The sequence below is a fragment of the Protobothrops mucrosquamatus genome, unplaced genomic scaffold, assembly GCF_001527695.2.
Source record: "Protobothrops mucrosquamatus isolate PMUCROS unplaced genomic scaffold, P.Mucros_1.0 scaffold225, whole genome shotgun sequence".
Lineage (NCBI taxonomy): Eukaryota > Metazoa > Chordata > Lepidosauria > Squamata > Viperidae > Protobothrops > Protobothrops mucrosquamatus.
The window spans coordinates 721,979-737,997 of NW_015386576.1; the positions used below are offsets into that span (position 1 = coordinate 721,979).

The following is a 16,019-nucleotide window of genomic DNA, read 5'->3' on the forward strand; positions in this document are numbered from 1 at the left end:
ACTTGACACTCTGAGGATTAGTTAATATGGGAATACTCTGTTGAATTATATGAAATACTACTTTCTCTTTTACATTTTCTGGTTTACTATTTCAAGCTGTCCTATGCAGAGGCAGTTCAATAGCCACAACCAGTTTACACTCTCAATAAGAAAACATTGCAAAGTGGTTCAAGAACTGTATTAATCCAGACAATTCCATATTTGTTTCCTTATGAAAAAGAAAACAGTCATCTATATACTGTTGAAACTCTCTTGTATTTCTGTTTGTAACCTTCAATTGGGTGAAACAGTATGTCATGGGACAATTTTTTTTGATTCAATGTACCTCAAATGGGTAAACTTATGGAATGTATCCAAAATCAGGGACCTATGATTCCCATAACTGATATTTTAAAGATTTTCAGATAGTTTGTATTGGCCCCTGCTGCACCACTGCACTGCCATAATCTGCATTCACATGATTACAATTCCCAACACTCCCTGCCAGCTTCCCACAAACAAAGTCACTGGGAAAGTTAACAGGTAGTTGGAAGTAGCTCCTGCTCCTGTGCATTATGCCATAATAAATTTTTTAATCAAGGTACCTCAAATCCATTAACTTAAAGAATGCATTAAAAAAATCTAAGATCCATTACTGCTGTGAAGCTGAAATTTCCAGATGATCTAATAAATCATAGGTTGTCTAGTTTTCAAATAAGTTTGAATGCAGAAAGAATTACCTTTAAAGAAGGTAACACATACTGAACTCCTATCATGCTACTTTCCCTCATGTAGGCATTCCTGATATCTAAAAGCATCACACAAAAGCATCAAGTGACTCTGACCTAATGACATTTATTCCATCATTCAGACGAGAGGCAGAAGGATATTGTCCTCTGGTGTTAAATCGCCCCAGAAATGAGATCATGAAATATTATTTCTGGGCTGAGAACCAGACTCACAGGCTTTTTCCGGCTTAATTCTCCACCTGCCTTCTTATTTTGTTTCCAGTTCAATATTTTTCCTACTTGGCAACAGGCGGGCTGGGAATTGTGAGAGCTGAAGTCTACACATCTTAAAATTGTCAAGTTTGAAAAACATTACTGTAGTTTAAAATTTGACTTGGCAATTTAAGACAAGGGGGTGGGGTGGGGGGGTATCTGAAAGAGGAGCGACAGCCCATGCCAGTCAAGCCCGCCTTCTCCTCTCCCACAGCAGCCTCCTTGTCGATAGTAAGACACGCAACCCTCGACCCCCTTTCTCCGCCGTGCCAGGCAAAACTGTCGTAAGGACATTACCACAGGCCCAGAAGCAATCAACGCATGACCGGGCTAGGAAAACAGCCGGCGTCACCCGAAAGGCAGTCAATCCATCCCGATCTCTCTGTTTTCGCAGACAGGCAACACAAAGACCTAACTACTCACGCTTGTATTCCGCCATTAGGCGCTTGAGCGCCGTGCCCGCCATGGCTCAAGTAGCCTCGAGAAAGCCCGGTCGCCCTTCTAACTTGGCCGGTTTGGTTGTTTTCTCCCTAGCTTGTCCGATGCGCTACTTCCGGGCGGCTTTCACCATAACGAAAATGAGACCAACCACAACCGACATCTATTCCCCCTCCCTTCGCAATCAACATGTAGAGCTACAAAACGTGTAGAGTGATCCAGAGCAACTGACATACTTTGTTGTTACGGGCAAAAGCCGGAAATGAGACCAACTAAGACATATAAATGTTCTTAAGCTGGGGTAGTCAACCTTGGCTCTTTTATGACTCGTGGACTTCAACTCCCAGAATTCCTGAGCCAGCTATGCTGGCTCAGGAATTCTGGGAATTGAAGTCCACGAGTCATAAAAGAGCCAAGGTTGACTACCCCTGCTCTTAAGTTTCACCGCAGAATTGAAGTAAACTATCTCCTTCCGTCTTGATATTTGATATAATGCGAATCCTGAAAATACCCAATGTATTTATCTCTACAAGGCAGCATATGACAGATATTTATGTTTCTCTAATAGGCGTGTCTAGACAGGGCAGGAACCTCGTATTTTTGAAAGAAGCCTTCCCCGTCTCTGAATGAAACTAATAGTCTAGTCCTGCCCCCGGAATTACTGATAGATTTAGTTCAAACATTTCATGTATTCATTAATCCTGTGGCCCTCGTCTCTAATAATTTGTCAACAATGACTGCTCGCTCATTCGCTATGTGTTGGGTACCCTCTAATTGGGTAATGAAAGATCTACAAGCGAACCAGAGAACACAAAGGACTGCACAATTCAACCCTGAGCTACCAAGTTTTATAGATGCCAATTTCATTTTAACTCAGATTTTGTCAGTTAAAGGGGAAACACCTTCAATTTGCATGCAATACAAAAAGAAAATACCACAAACTATGGCATATTTCTAGTGCTTTGAGGATTTTAATTTAGGTAGAAACAAGTATTTCAATGCTATTATGTTTCATGACTGAGCATCATGGGGACACATTTACTTAAAAGACAGTGGTTCTCAACCTGTGGGTCGGGACCCCATTTGGGGTCGATCGACCATTTCATGGGGGTCGCCAAGCAAGGCTGTCCGCCATTTTTTTGTCCATTTTTTTTCCCTTTTCCGGCGGGTGCCTTACCTCCCTTGGGCTGGGCCAGCTGGTGGTCGGCCTGCTCCATTTCTGCCGCTTGCCAGCTACGCCTCGGCCGGCGCAGGGGGCGGAACCGCGCATGCGCAGCGCTCCCGGGCAGGGAAAGTCCTTGACTTACGACTGGTTTAGTCCTCGACTTACAACCGGTTTAGTCCTCGACTTACGACTGGTTGGGGTCGCGGCATTAAAAAGGTTGAGAACCACTGACTTAAAGAGCTGGTTAACCTGTTATTTTTCTTGCCTCACTAAATTGAGAATGCTTTCATGAGTAGCATGAACCAAGGAACACATGAAATAGGTTCCAGTTTCTTTTGCAAAGAATTGCAAAATTGCTATTGCTAATATTTACTTCAACTAATATAAATTAAGTTTTATTAAATAGTGGTTAATGAGGAAACCCAAATTTGAATCTCTTAACCATAAAAATGTTTTGATCTTGTCACGTTCTCTACAGTACCAGGTTATTGTTAGGTTAAATGAATTGGCTTCAGTGAAGTCAACCTGCACTTTAGGGAACAGTCTATTTGGACATCACCAGATGGAATCAAATAAATTATCTAATACAAAATAGAAAATTGAGATATGTAATTTAGTTACCCAAGGACACTTCCCAAATGCAAATTTTGGAACAGACCATAAATTATTGGCATCAAATATGAAATTCAGAAAATATGTAAAGACTGGCCTGGATACTTAAAATTTAAGAATGTAAGAAAGAAAGTATACTTAGTGGGCAACCATTTTTGGAAAAATGAATGTAAAACATGGTCTTGCTCTTTTAATTCACTATCAAGATTTTCTCTGCTTTTATAGCAAACATTTTAAATACAAATTTAGACCAAGCTTAGAACAAGGAAGTAACAACTGAAATTGTGTTTCTTTGCTAGATATATATCAATACCCTAAATATTAAATCCACTCTCAATAAAAGAATTTTAATAAAGATGTGCATATGAATAAATTGTCAGCATTTCAGTGATACAGCTTTGAATATAGTCATATGAAATTCAGCAGCATTAAACATAAGCCAAGAGACAGAGTACCAAATTAGGTTTACTGTGTACAGTAATAAAGGACAAGTATTGTACAATTTAATAAACAATTAACAATTTTAAATGAATATTCCTTCCTGGACCATTTACAATTATAGGGAATAAGTAAAAGATAGGCAGTCTTCTCAAAAGGGTTTCTTGCAAACCAATACTCTGTTAAATATAGATATATAAAAGGCAGAAATGTACTTTCCCAAGCAGCAATGAAAAAGCTTACAAAAAGTAAACAAAATAGTTTTAATTTAATTTAGATGCATCCAAATCACATGTAATTACCAAGTCATTTAAATGTGAAATATTTGGGAAACAGGTCCTTTGCATTCAATATTTTCCCAATGATACCCTTGCACATTTAATAGACATTAATATTGGAATTCCTTGTTTTTCAAAATAAGATTTAATTTACTCATCAGAAGATAAATTCAATTCTTGTATTGCATGCTGCTCCATTGGATTTCCCAGGTAGTGGTTGCAACAAAAGAAGCATAAGATCCTAATGCATAGGCAAAATTAGGCAAGATCCTAATGCATAGGCAAAATGAACACAGCTGTTTGAATCCCAGACCAGGCTATAAAGCAATGAGCCTCTAAGGTCAGCTTTTAACAAAATATAGCATTTATTGTCCAATAAATCATTGACCAAATAATGCTTTGTGTGAAAACTGTACAAAGAGTTCCACAATTAACAAGAATTGCACAGGAGAGCTTCTTAAAACGTCCTGATCAATTAGTTTAAAAATTATTAAATACTCTGGTACTCTACCCTGGATATGTGAACTTTATAGTAAATGTGGAATATTATGTATGCAAATAGTGTAATTGCTGACAAACTCAATAACTTCCCATTACTTTAAAAATTGATTCTATACTATTTTATTATGAAAAAGCACATGTACATTTGCATTACCTTTAACTGCCACTATAATCAGCATTCTGCAAGTATTGCTCTTTTCATATATCCCCCGTTAACAGTTTTAGAGTAATAATTGTTTATGATAAAATTCTTTTCTGTCCCAAACATCTTTTGAGAAAAAAATCCTATCACAAAGAAAAAGTATTTCAATATTTACATTGTCATAATTAAGCGATAAAACAAAAACAACTAAAGGCAACACTAAATATGTTCATTGTACAGTAGGTTGGTACTTAGGTCACCATTTTAGAAGAACAAGATGACAGTAAACAGCCAGTAATTACTTATTTGAAAATTTAATTTTTTACTGGGCCCATTTTTATGAAGTTATTTTCCATGGATACAGCTTCAACTTGCACACGCAGAATATCAGGGACAGGAAAAGGATTTGGATAAGTGTCCTCAGAACATGAGAAGATTCCTGTATGATTGGCATGTTCATTTGTTTACTATTTAATAGCAAATCCAAGGACAGATGATGAAGTGGGTGACATTTTGTATTCCTCTTTCGAAATGAAAAGGACATTTAGCATATGCCACCAGTTTGCTGTTGAAACACATCAATAGTATCTTCATCTTCCATTTCCAACTGTTAAAACACAGATGACAAATGTTAAAAAGTGTTATGGTAATTTGATTTTTCTAACTTATTAGAATTTTTTGCAATAGCTCTATAAGGAAGATGGCCAATTAAATGCTGTAGAAATTCCCAGATATTATGGTTTCATACTGAAATACATTTTCACAAATTAGGAAACAAATTCATAGCCTTCATATTTTCAGGTCATACTTACTTAAACGGTTATATATACAATTCTGATTCCTGCATAATCTTTGCTAACATGCTCACTGGATGTAAAGTAAAAACAGATATTCAAAATTAGAACAAAGGTCCTCGCTGTTCTTTTTTAAAAATCAAAAAGCATTACATTTTAGGGAGGGGGAGGAGGAATTGTTCCCTAAGTTTATATATCCATTTAAGTAAACATCCCACCTTTTCTGCTGACCTAGAGAACCTCATAATTAGAAGTGGAAAATCTCTAGAGAAAAAAAAAGTTATACTGTATAACTTTCATGTACAGGAACTATCTATCTATCTATCTATCTATCTATCTATCTATCTATCTATCTATCTATCTATCTATCTATCTATCTATCTATCAATGCTTTACTTATTCATTTTAAATATTATGTAAAATAAAAAACAATACTAAGAAATATTTCATAAAATGTATGTCCTATATTTTTCCAGTTGTGGTTTTTTCAGTGTACACTAATATGTCTCTTAAAGAATACATTAAACAAAGTCTTAATATAGCTGCTCCCTATCTTCTATAAGAACTTGGGGAATGAATATAATTGAAATATTAACAGTATTAAAAACATATTTTCAATTATATTCCCTTATAGTCAAAAGTAATTCACTGATGCTTATTCACAACTTAATAGATGTTCATGCTATCCCTTTCTTTCCCAAATACTTTATGCCAGTGTTTCTCAACCTGTGATCCGTGGACTGCTGGGGGACCACGATGTCATCACAGGGGGTTCACGAAGGCTTGAAGAATTATTTAAATCTTGAGTTAAATCTTGGGGGTCCATGGCCACAAAAGGTAAAGGGTCCGTGGTGAAGAAAAGGTTGAAAACTATTTGTTTTATGCCATTGGTACTTGGCAAAAGATTGGTTAAATGTGTCCACAAGCAATTACTGGCTAATGAGTGAAATAAACATTTAAATTTACAACACTAAACAGAGAATATTCATATTCAAATTATTTTTGATCTAGGACTAAATGAACATATTCCAAAACTAGCTCTTGAAATTTAACTTCAGCTTGTTTTTTAAATCATGTAAAATAATATTTTCATTTTTACCTGGAATTAAAAACAACTTCTAATAGTTTAAATCTTTTAGATATGTTTACAAGTAAAGGCAAATATGTTATATGTTTAATTCATGCTCACACCCAGCCACATATGTAGACTTGGAAATTATCATATTTTAATAGAATGTATTATCAAATATCAACAACATAAAATTGTAGCCTTACTAAGTAGCATGTTCTTGTAGCATTTTCTCAATTCTTCAAAAAGTATATTCAAAGTGAAATATAATTAATACTAATTTTATAGGTGAGGAAGCTCCCACCATGAAAAATTATTTCCTACAAACAAGAACATATAAGTACGAATAAAAAAGGAATGGATTGTATTGTATCTGGTATTAACAATTGTAAAATGTTTATAATTTCTAATTATTAATAGGTGTATGATATGGAAGACCCAGTTAATATCATTCATATTTACACCAACCAGCTTTATTATGCTCAATGAAGGATTATGCCCTACAGTTATTTTATTACTAGTATTATAAGCCTGTCCCTCTTTCATTTCGGCATTTTATCAGAGTTGGATAGGAAAGTCCTCATTGTTTTTATTAATGATTCAGTCTGGTACTTTATGATTTAGAAATGAAGATAATATCTATTTCTCTCATGGAAGGTGCCTCATGGAATGAGGTATCATCAATATGTGGATTATACTCAATTGTTCATCACCATTGCCTATCTTGGAGGCTGGAAGGGTGACAATCTTCAAGTAAGCCCTAGCAAAATTGAGTGGTTTCAGGTTTTGAGCCCCTCTGGATCTGAGACCTTACTATCTTTGATACTAGATGGGGTCACCCTGACTGAAACAGACCTTGGGAGCAATCTGGAGGTCCTCTTAGACCAGGAGTGGGCAATTCATTTTTCCAAGAGGCCACATGTGAAACTGGATTGTTGTGGAGGGTCAAACAATAGGCCTGCTGCCATGGCCTCCGCTGCCACCATGGGCCAGATGTGGCCAGCGAGCTATAAAGTGCCCATAACTCATAACTCTTGCTCAAAGAGCAAGTGGCAGTTGTAACTTGGAGGACCTTTGCACAGGTCCATACCGTATGCCATTTGCACCCATTCCTATACCAGGGGACCTACTCACGATCATCCATGCCCTGGTAAACTAGATTACACTACTGCAATGCACTCTACATGGGGCTGCCCTTGAAAAGTATCCATAAATTTCAGTTGGCACAAAATGCAGCGGGGCAAGCAATTATGTGTTTTTAGTAGATACACATCACACCTCTGCTTTGCAAGCTGTATTGGTTACCAGTTTGTTTCCAGATCCAACTCAAGATACTGGTGTTGATCTTTAAAGGCTTTCATGGCATTAGGTTGAGTTATTTGAGGAACAGCCTTTTCCCAATTTCATCTGCCCATGCTATCAGATCTAATAGAGAGAGCATGTTATGTGTTCTGTTGTCTAGGGAATTTACATTTGGCAAGCTCTAAACAGTGGGCCTTTTCTGCTGTGCCACCTGCACTGTGGAATCTTCTTCAAGGTGAGGTTGGCCTCATCACTGTTGAGTTTTCAGAGGTTCAAGACCCGGTTATGCCAGAAGGCCTGGGGAACCCAGAGAACGGGTGAACTGGGGAGGCGGCTCCGTTATTTTTTCACATCCCTTTGTCTATTATTCTTTTAGTTTGCTTTTATACTTTTTAATTTTATTTATTAACTGCTTCCAGCATTGTTGTACACTGCCCAGAATCACTTGATCATATGAAATGACTCTTACCTGTGCAGGTGTATCTGTTTCATTAATTGGTTGCCCATCAAATCTGAATCTAATCTGTCTCATTGACAAACCCTAAAAAAAAATACATATATTATACACACACAATCCTTGCATAGCTAAATCTGCATAAAATAAATCTTAAGTTATGTCAAAGTGGATATAGCATAAAGATAGCAACCAGAGTCCCTTTGTGTTGGAGATGGATGGTTCTCAAATGTGATAAATAAACTAAATCTCCCATTTTTTAAAGAGTAACAACTGGTTGATCACGTATGTGCATTTGATAAATTAAGTCAGGAACAAAGTTGCCCTCGTGCATTATGTTCAATACATGTCTATTTTACTAATCTAAACCACCCCATTACAAATATAATTTGCTTGGCATAAAGCCAGCTAAATGTGAGATCTGCCCCTAAATAAATATATACAAACCAGTAAGATAATAAATATTGGACAAGGTAACAGTAAGTTGGGATCATCTAAATCCAGTTATTCCTTGTCAGTGACAATATAATATAAAATGAAAAATAATTATCATAAAAATGATGAAAACAAGTCGTACAATACAGATATACTTAGCTCTTGTTTCTTCTAATAGGAGAAAAATAAAATACATTAATTAAACAAATACAGCATAAATAGGTGTAATTTAAAACAGAAAGTCTGTTGCAGGTAGATTTAATTTTATGTAGCGTATTAGCTATATTATAATCATTAGTAAAATGTTGTTTTATACCACTACTGCAGTTAAATGTTTATACCACCATTGCATTAGCACTTGAGAAATATTTCAGCACCAGATCTCACTGTGAAGACAAGAACTTGGGCAGACAGAAATATATTCAGCACAAATGTTAGGTATTAATGTTAATTTAATTACCTGTCTCTCACAATAAGCTTTCATTAGTTTACTTAATGGCGTGTGGCGTTTTATTTTAAACTGGACGACCGATCCATCTTGACCAGCAACTTTTAAATTGATATGGTCGTTTTCTGTTTTTACTCCTTCCTACAAACAGAATATAAATATATCAGTGTTTGTGAAGTTAAATGTCACACAGAGAATCCTGCAAAAATACGATACACTTTTCAATTTGGTATTTAGACAAAGTAATTACCAACATGTGCTCCCTTATGTGCTCAAACTTTATAATGCACTCTCAAAGGTACTTTTTCAAAAGGCAATTGTACTGTTTTTTCCTTGAAGAAGAAAACGTTTCACTTCTCATCCAAGAATCTTCGTCAGTTCTAATGGCAGGAGGATGGAAGGATAGGAAACATTTTCTTCTTCCTCAAGGAAAAAACAGTCCAGCTGCCTTTTGAAAATCCAACTTTGAGACAACTATGACCTGGATGACTGAGAATATCCACAGACATTCATGATGCACTATTATCACTTTACTTATGTTAATATATTATACTTTGGATCACTTAACTTGGCAACTATGGATAAATACTTCTCAGAAAGTTTTTTAAAATTCCCACAGCAAAAATGATACTAATGTGAAAACAGCAGCTTATCCTGTGGAAAGACAGCATAAAAGGCGATGTGGCTAATTGGAATAACTATGGTCATGTTGCTTCTCTTCTTCAAGCCCCATGTCTTCAGTACATATAGACACATACACCCCATTGTACTAAAGTAGGGTGTATGGACTTGTGTGTGTACCAACCCTATTTAATGTGATTTGTCTTTAAGATTCTAATTTTTATTTGATATTGCTTTGCTGTGACTTTTTATACTCTAGGAGCCTTTAGGTAAAGCTAATGTATATGATATATAAACAAATGCTTGAAAAAAAAGTGAACTCCAGATACTGTACCTTAGTAAGAATTTGAAGTTTTCTACATTTCTACCCAGTCAAATTATTTTATTGTAAGGCCATGAAATGCTTTTACAAGAAAAGACCTAAATGATCAGGTTAGGGACAGATAAGAGAAGTTCTAGCTATGTGATTGCTAAGAGTCAACATTGGCTTGATGACACATCTGATGCATACGATATTGGAAATAAATCCCACAGAACTAAATAGAAAGTATCTCCAATTAAATTTTTATTTGTAGCTCTTTTTAAGTTTCATGAGTTTTACTTCCCAATCAGCACTCAGAAGACTGCAACCAAGAGCTCTCTCTCTCTCTCTCTCTCTATATATATATATATATATATATATATAATAATTATACTCATTCGGTTCTTCAATTAACGATATCCTACCACATATCTAGGATTATATGGCTTATAATCCAAAGCACGGAACAATTTTGGAAAACGATTTCCTGACGAAATGAATTTCTTCTCAAGCAACTGGAGAGTAAAATGCCTTTTGAAACCTTGGTAAGGACTCTGATCCACCTCCACTAATTGCACGCAGAAAGACAAAAGGAGAAGGGAGGGAGGGAGGAAAGGAAGTCGGGGTCGGCCCTTTACTTAAGCTGAGACTCCCAAGCACGTGGTGATCCCGCGCTATCTAACCCTCGAGAGCGAGAGGAGATCGGGAATCGGGTCGCTCGGTCGCCAAACCCAAACGAACGCAGGCACCCCATCTTTGGGCAGCTCACCGACCAGGTACTCTGTGGAAGGCATGTATCATAGAAGACTAAGAACGAGCCCATCTACTACGGGTACCGAAAGTGTCAGAGGTGTAAGAAAAACAGGCGGCTGCGGCCTAAGTACCCTTTCAATTCCTGCGGGAGCTCCTCGGAGAAAGAGCGTAGGCGAGCCGCCCCCTCGCAGTGCCCTCCTTCCGGGTGAGGCGGGTCCGGTTTCTCGCTCACAACCGGGGCGGGGAACACTCATCCTCGGGCCCAAGACGGGGAGTGAGCCGGGTTTTCCTTTCCGGAGGAGCCCACTCTCCGCTCTCAAAAGGCGCCGCGGGAAGCACACAGAAGCCGAAGAGCCGCTATGAGGCGATAGCCCGCCTGCAGACTCCCGAGAGGCCTGGCCTCCATAGGGAGGCAAGGCAGACATCTAACGAAGAGCGAGGTTGTGCGGAGCGAGAGAACGCCCCCACTTACCTTAGGTTTCTCCTCGGACATGGCGACGCGTCAGGCAGAGACCTCTCGGGGAGCGAGTCTGCACGCGCTCTGCTCGGAGCCCTTTCCCTCCTTGCTCGCCTCTCCCGCCTGCAGCAACTGCTCGCGAGAACGCGCTTCGCGCCCAGTGAGTTTCTGCTTCCTGTTGGCTCCAAGCGGGTCACGTGGGGCATGCACGTTCCCGACGCGCGCTCCCGAGCGATGCTGGGCTCGTCGGGAGCGCGCTCTATGGGGTGGAGGAGGTGATGGCGCCGAAGGTGCGTCACGATCGGCTGAAGTGGGAGCTCTGTGGTTCCTAGAGGATGTACGAGGTGGGGGCGTGGTCACTTAGGAGCGCGGGAGGAGGAAAAGGCGGAGCCAGTTCCCCTATTTTTTAAAAAATGCTGGGTAACTGGGTGGGGCCATAATATTGGCTTATTAACCTAAAGGGGATTTCAACTATAGTGTTCAGTTGTAGCAAAAAGAAAAAAGAGGACCTAGTTTGAAAACTATTCAACACGTGTATCTTGTAACACTCACTCGCATGAAAAAGGTTACATTTGTAAGTCTACCTTCAAACTGTGGTTTAGAATTTTAGGCTCCTCGGTTTAATAGGAATAGGCTATTTAAATTTCAATCCCCCCATGAAATGGAAAGTCAGTCATTAGAAAATGTGAACAATAACACTACCGCTACACCCATCTTTTTTTGTATTTACAGGGACTGTGGACTGGTAACTTGTTTAAAAATATTTGTCTGAAAAAATGTCAGAATTGAAGGTCTAATGCAGGGGTAGTCAACCTTGGCTCTTTTATGACTCGTGGACTTCAACTCCCAGAATTCCTGAGCCAGCTGTGCTGGCTCAGGAATTCTGGGAGTTGAAGTCCACGAGTCATAAAAGAGCCAAGGTTGACTACCCCTGGTCTAATGCATTGTTCTTAGAAAAATCCTATCCATATGCCCACATATACACACATTATTAAACATATGTATGTCTATTATGAAATGCAACCTCTCCACAATTTTAGCCTATGATGAATTCATGCATCACTCTAAGCTGGGGTGGGGAACCTTAGCCCTTTTATAACTTATGGACTTCAACTCCCAGAATTCCTGAGTGTGGTTGAGTCAGGAATTCTGGGAGTTGAAGTCCACAAGTCATAAAAGGGCCAAGGTTCCCCATCTCTGCTCTAAGTCTAAGCCATAGATTGTAGTCTCATGATACACTAATTATGAACCTAGACTCAATATGCAGGATTTTGTGCTTTGTTTTGAGTGTTACATGAAGGTGGCACTACAGTTAAAAAAACAATGGTTTATGGCTTACCATGTATGAATCCAGCCACCTGTGGCACTACATGCATGAACTCTTCAGTATTACTTTCAAAAGTCTTTTGTTCTTTGAAGGTGAAAGCTTTTCCTGCATATCTTTAAAAAGCAGGAAATAAGATGAGCAATATGACAATCCTACTTGAAGCAACAAAATTATTTCCCTATGGAACTTGAACTTGCAGATTTATCCCCATAGATTGCAAATGGGATGAGGTACAATTTAATACAGTTCTCTGGATAAATTGGCAGAAGGCACGAGCTAAAGGAATTAGTCTATCTATTAAATTGCCCCTCAAACAAATGCAGAAATTTCTTTTGCTGAAAATGTGAGAAATAATGGATCTGTATAAGGATACATGCATTCACAGAAAATAAACCAGAGAAGGTAAAGACTTTGGCCATTTTCTTAATTTAACTGGAATATTTTTTTAAAAAAAATATGCATTTAAGTTTTACAATTATCCCTTCTACTTTCTATTGTTCGTTGCCGGGTATATCATTGTTTGTAGTATTCTTTGCAAATATGATACTAAGTTTGATTTTAAGAAAGTTATTTCCTAATTTAAGCACAATGGCAAGCATATTCACAGGTGAAAAAATGTGTAAAGGTATGTTCCTTGTGTTACTTTAGAAGGCATCCAAGTTTCATTAAGTCAAAGTCACTAAAAATTTTATTTTATAGTGGCAAAGAAACAGCAAGAAGTTAATTCTAAGTCACTGATTTAATACTTCTTTTAGTGGCTATTATTTCCAAGCACCTGCACATATATATTATGTTATACTTTTTATACCTTATCTCGTCAATCCAGAATTGATAGAAATATCTTTATAAAAGATATTTTTCTACAGTGTTATTCATATGTCAAGTATTTAATGCACATTTTGCTACAGCTATTCCAGGTGATCTGGAATACCATTAAAATAATTTTAAAAATATGCTTGCTTAAAATAATTTTTTTACAATCTGTATATAAGCTGTGGAGTTCCAACAGTAGCCACCCCACCCAGATGTCTTCTACAGAAAATACTTTATGACATTTCTGGTCCAAATGTAAGCACAATTCAGGGAAGAATAGTTTTGTAGAAGGATATATAGGATCATAAAAGAGAACAGTAACCTAGAATAACACAAGAGGGCACTGATTACCTTTGTTAGCAAATGCTAAGACTGATCTTTATGATCTCCAAAGAGAACTAAGGCTAATATTTATGATCATCAAAATCCAGATAATGTTCTCAAACATCCTTTGAAATCCTTAACATTAATGAAGAACTGATTAATAATTCCAGTACATTAAGATGAATTTTGCATCAAGATTAATATATATCTTAAGAGGAATTCCAGTGTTAACTTCTATTAGGTAAGTTCATGAGAATGTTCTTAGGCAGTGTCTAATACTGCATTCAAATGCAAGTTCTCATTTTAAGCTCAAGAGAGTTCTGAAGGTTATTAGAAGAGATTTTAAAAACTTTACATTTTTCACTATTACCCTTAACATGGCAAATGAATTGCATAAAAGTTTTTGTAATACAGTGTTCTATCTTTTGGAAATGTATATATTTAAGCAGGGAAAGTTCTAGAGAAACTTCACTATGACTTTTATAAAACAGTCAACTGAAGAGTAAATATAAGAAAGCATTTCAAAGGAATTGTAGTTACTGTGCAATGGACAACACAATACTCATAGGACTACAGAAGAATACTAAATATTTCAGGGCATGAACATTTTATTTAACTTCTTCAGATGAAAAATTAAGGCTAATGTTCCATATTCTTCACCAAATTCTCCGCTGACGTTTTATTTTCTTTCATTCATTTCTCACATAGGTAAAGAGTTCAAGTAAAAATACTCAGGAAAAAATATGTAAATTATAAGTACCCTTTCTTTTTTTTAAGTTATTCAAAAAAAAATTCAAGATAATTATTTCACTCTTCCAATTAACATTAAATATTACAAAATCAATTTTTCTTAGTCTTGATATGCCCTGTCAGAAAAAAAAAATGTTTACCCTCCAGTGCATAAGACACCAAATATAGAATTGCCTGAAAACAGACTATTGCATCAAGCTGAAAGATTTTATCAGTAAGACTTAAAGTACATAAATTTACATTGTAGTTATAAAGGACATTCTTTCAGACATTATACAATACGTTACCATTTGGATACATAAGGATAGAATGTGATACACATACATTAAAGGGTTTGGCAAATTTGTATTACAACATTAAAGTAATTCAAGAAGACTGAATGCAACTGAACTTTTACAGTTTAAATGCATATGGCTAAATGAATGCCAGTATAAACATTAATGCTCTTATTAACATTCAGCTTAACGACTTCTCTGGTAGATTTTTTTAAGGCACAAAACAAAGGACTATACATATTTTGCAAAGAAATATAGAATCAATTTATAAAAGTGCAGACCCTTAGAATTCCATAACAAATATATTTTGAGAGCAATTTCTTTCTGGAATAATTTAGTCACTTTTGCCAGAGAATCTATTAAAGTGTATGATATTTTTGTATAGGAAATTTCTAAGTATATACAAGGATCTTTAAAACCTTGTCTTATTTCTACTATTAATATTAGAATGTCTCAAACTGTTGGTCAAAGAAGAAAAGGATACAGTATGTGCACCATCCTGTCCCGATTCATCAATAAATTTAGCTTAAGACTTGGCTGGCAATTGAACAATGCACAAGAAGCAAAATATTATAGTAGCACAAGCATCTGCTTAATAACTAGAAAAAAAATAACATGAATATATTGCAGCCTCCAGAGTTTTAGAGGTATGTTGGTTTGTTCATTAATCTCAGTCTTTATCAGTCACTGTAGTTATGGTCAGCTTCATCTTACGTTAAGAGCATTTTTCTATTTGCAATTAAGACATCTAATGTACATATCTTTTTTCACAGCTGTACATTATATAGACAGCACTTCCAGATGATATTTGGGATATTTCAAAAGAAGTCTTAGTTATTTTCAAATTTGGCATATGGATTTTCCTCTTTAAACAAACCTAAAAGAAAAAAAATACAAATTTAGAACCATTACAAATATTAATGGTATATGGTAAAGTTTAAAAGGAAGTGGAACAGAAACTGGCCTTACCGTGAAGTCCTTCCTGATCACCAGAAGGTAAATGCTACCCTCGCTGCTGCCCCCCAAAAAGTGTTTTCACACCCCATTTCTTTCAACTAGGAAGGCAAAACCTAAGACTTCTTATTGTCCTGACACTTATATGTTATATATACTTTCCCTTTTTTCTTACTTGACTTCCAAAATGAAGTCAGGAGACCCATGTCATAAAATGCGTAGTATTAAACTTAAGAGAGCTGAAGAGAGAGGTTTCCTCCAAAGGACAAGAAGAAATTTTAAGCCCTGGTTTCTAGCTACAGAGAAGGATAACACATTCCTATCTGGTCCATTCTGATGACCCAAAAGAGGAAACAGGAATTAGTTGCCAACTACTAAAAATGAAGAC

The 16,019-nt window shown here is 36.8% G+C and overlaps 3 protein-coding genes across 3 annotated transcripts in view; all 3 read right to left on the bottom strand.

Moving 5' to 3' along the window:
* UBE2G2 (ubiquitin conjugating enzyme E2 G2) overlaps nucleotides 1-1,604 on the bottom strand; it is a 12,640-nt gene extending 11,036 nt beyond the window's left edge. The window contains exon 1 of the mRNA XM_015814139.2: nucleotides 1,404-1,604. Within this exon, the coding sequence (XP_015669625.1) occupies nucleotides 1,404-1,446 (43 nt within the window). The 5' untranslated portion in view covers nucleotides 1,447-1,604. The remainder of the gene's footprint in view (nucleotides 1-1,403) is intronic.
* A 1,922-nt stretch (nucleotides 1,605-3,526) lies between these two features.
* Nucleotides 3,527-11,376, bottom strand: LOC107285877 (small ubiquitin like modifier 3). Its single transcript, XM_015814140.1, has 4 exons — nucleotides 11,204-11,376; nucleotides 9,069-9,197; nucleotides 8,189-8,260; nucleotides 3,527-5,161 (listed from the first exon to the last, which is right to left on the bottom strand). Exons 1-4 carry the CDS (start codon nucleotides 11,222-11,224, stop codon nucleotides 5,099-5,101), a joined length of 285 nt encoding a protein of 94 aa, XP_015669626.1. The 5' UTR covers nucleotides 11,225-11,376; the 3' UTR covers nucleotides 3,527-5,098.
* A 3,214-nt stretch (nucleotides 11,377-14,590) lies between these two features.
* The window catches only part of PTTG1IP (PTTG1 interacting protein), an 18,503-nt gene continuing 17,074 nt past the window's right edge, over nucleotides 14,591-16,019 (bottom strand). The window contains exon 7 of the mRNA XM_015814141.1: nucleotides 14,591-15,554. Within this exon, the coding sequence (XP_015669627.1) occupies nucleotides 15,508-15,554 (47 nt within the window). The 3' untranslated portion in view covers nucleotides 14,591-15,507. The remainder of the gene's footprint in view (nucleotides 15,555-16,019) is intronic.

Bases quoted from the DNA above. Each gene is read 5' to 3' on its own strand.
- LOC107285877 (XM_015814140.1), bottom strand. From the start codon at position 11,224: ATGTCCGAGGAGAAACCTAAG. The intron at 9,198-11,203 runs GTAAGTGGGGGC...TTCTGTTTGTAG, and splicing joins TGTCCGAGGAGAAACCTAAG to GAAGGAGTAAAAACAGAAAA. The intron at 5,162-8,188 runs GTAAGAGTCATT...GTGTTTTAACAG, and splicing joins AAACAGATACACCTGCACAG to TTGGAAATGGAAGATGAAGA.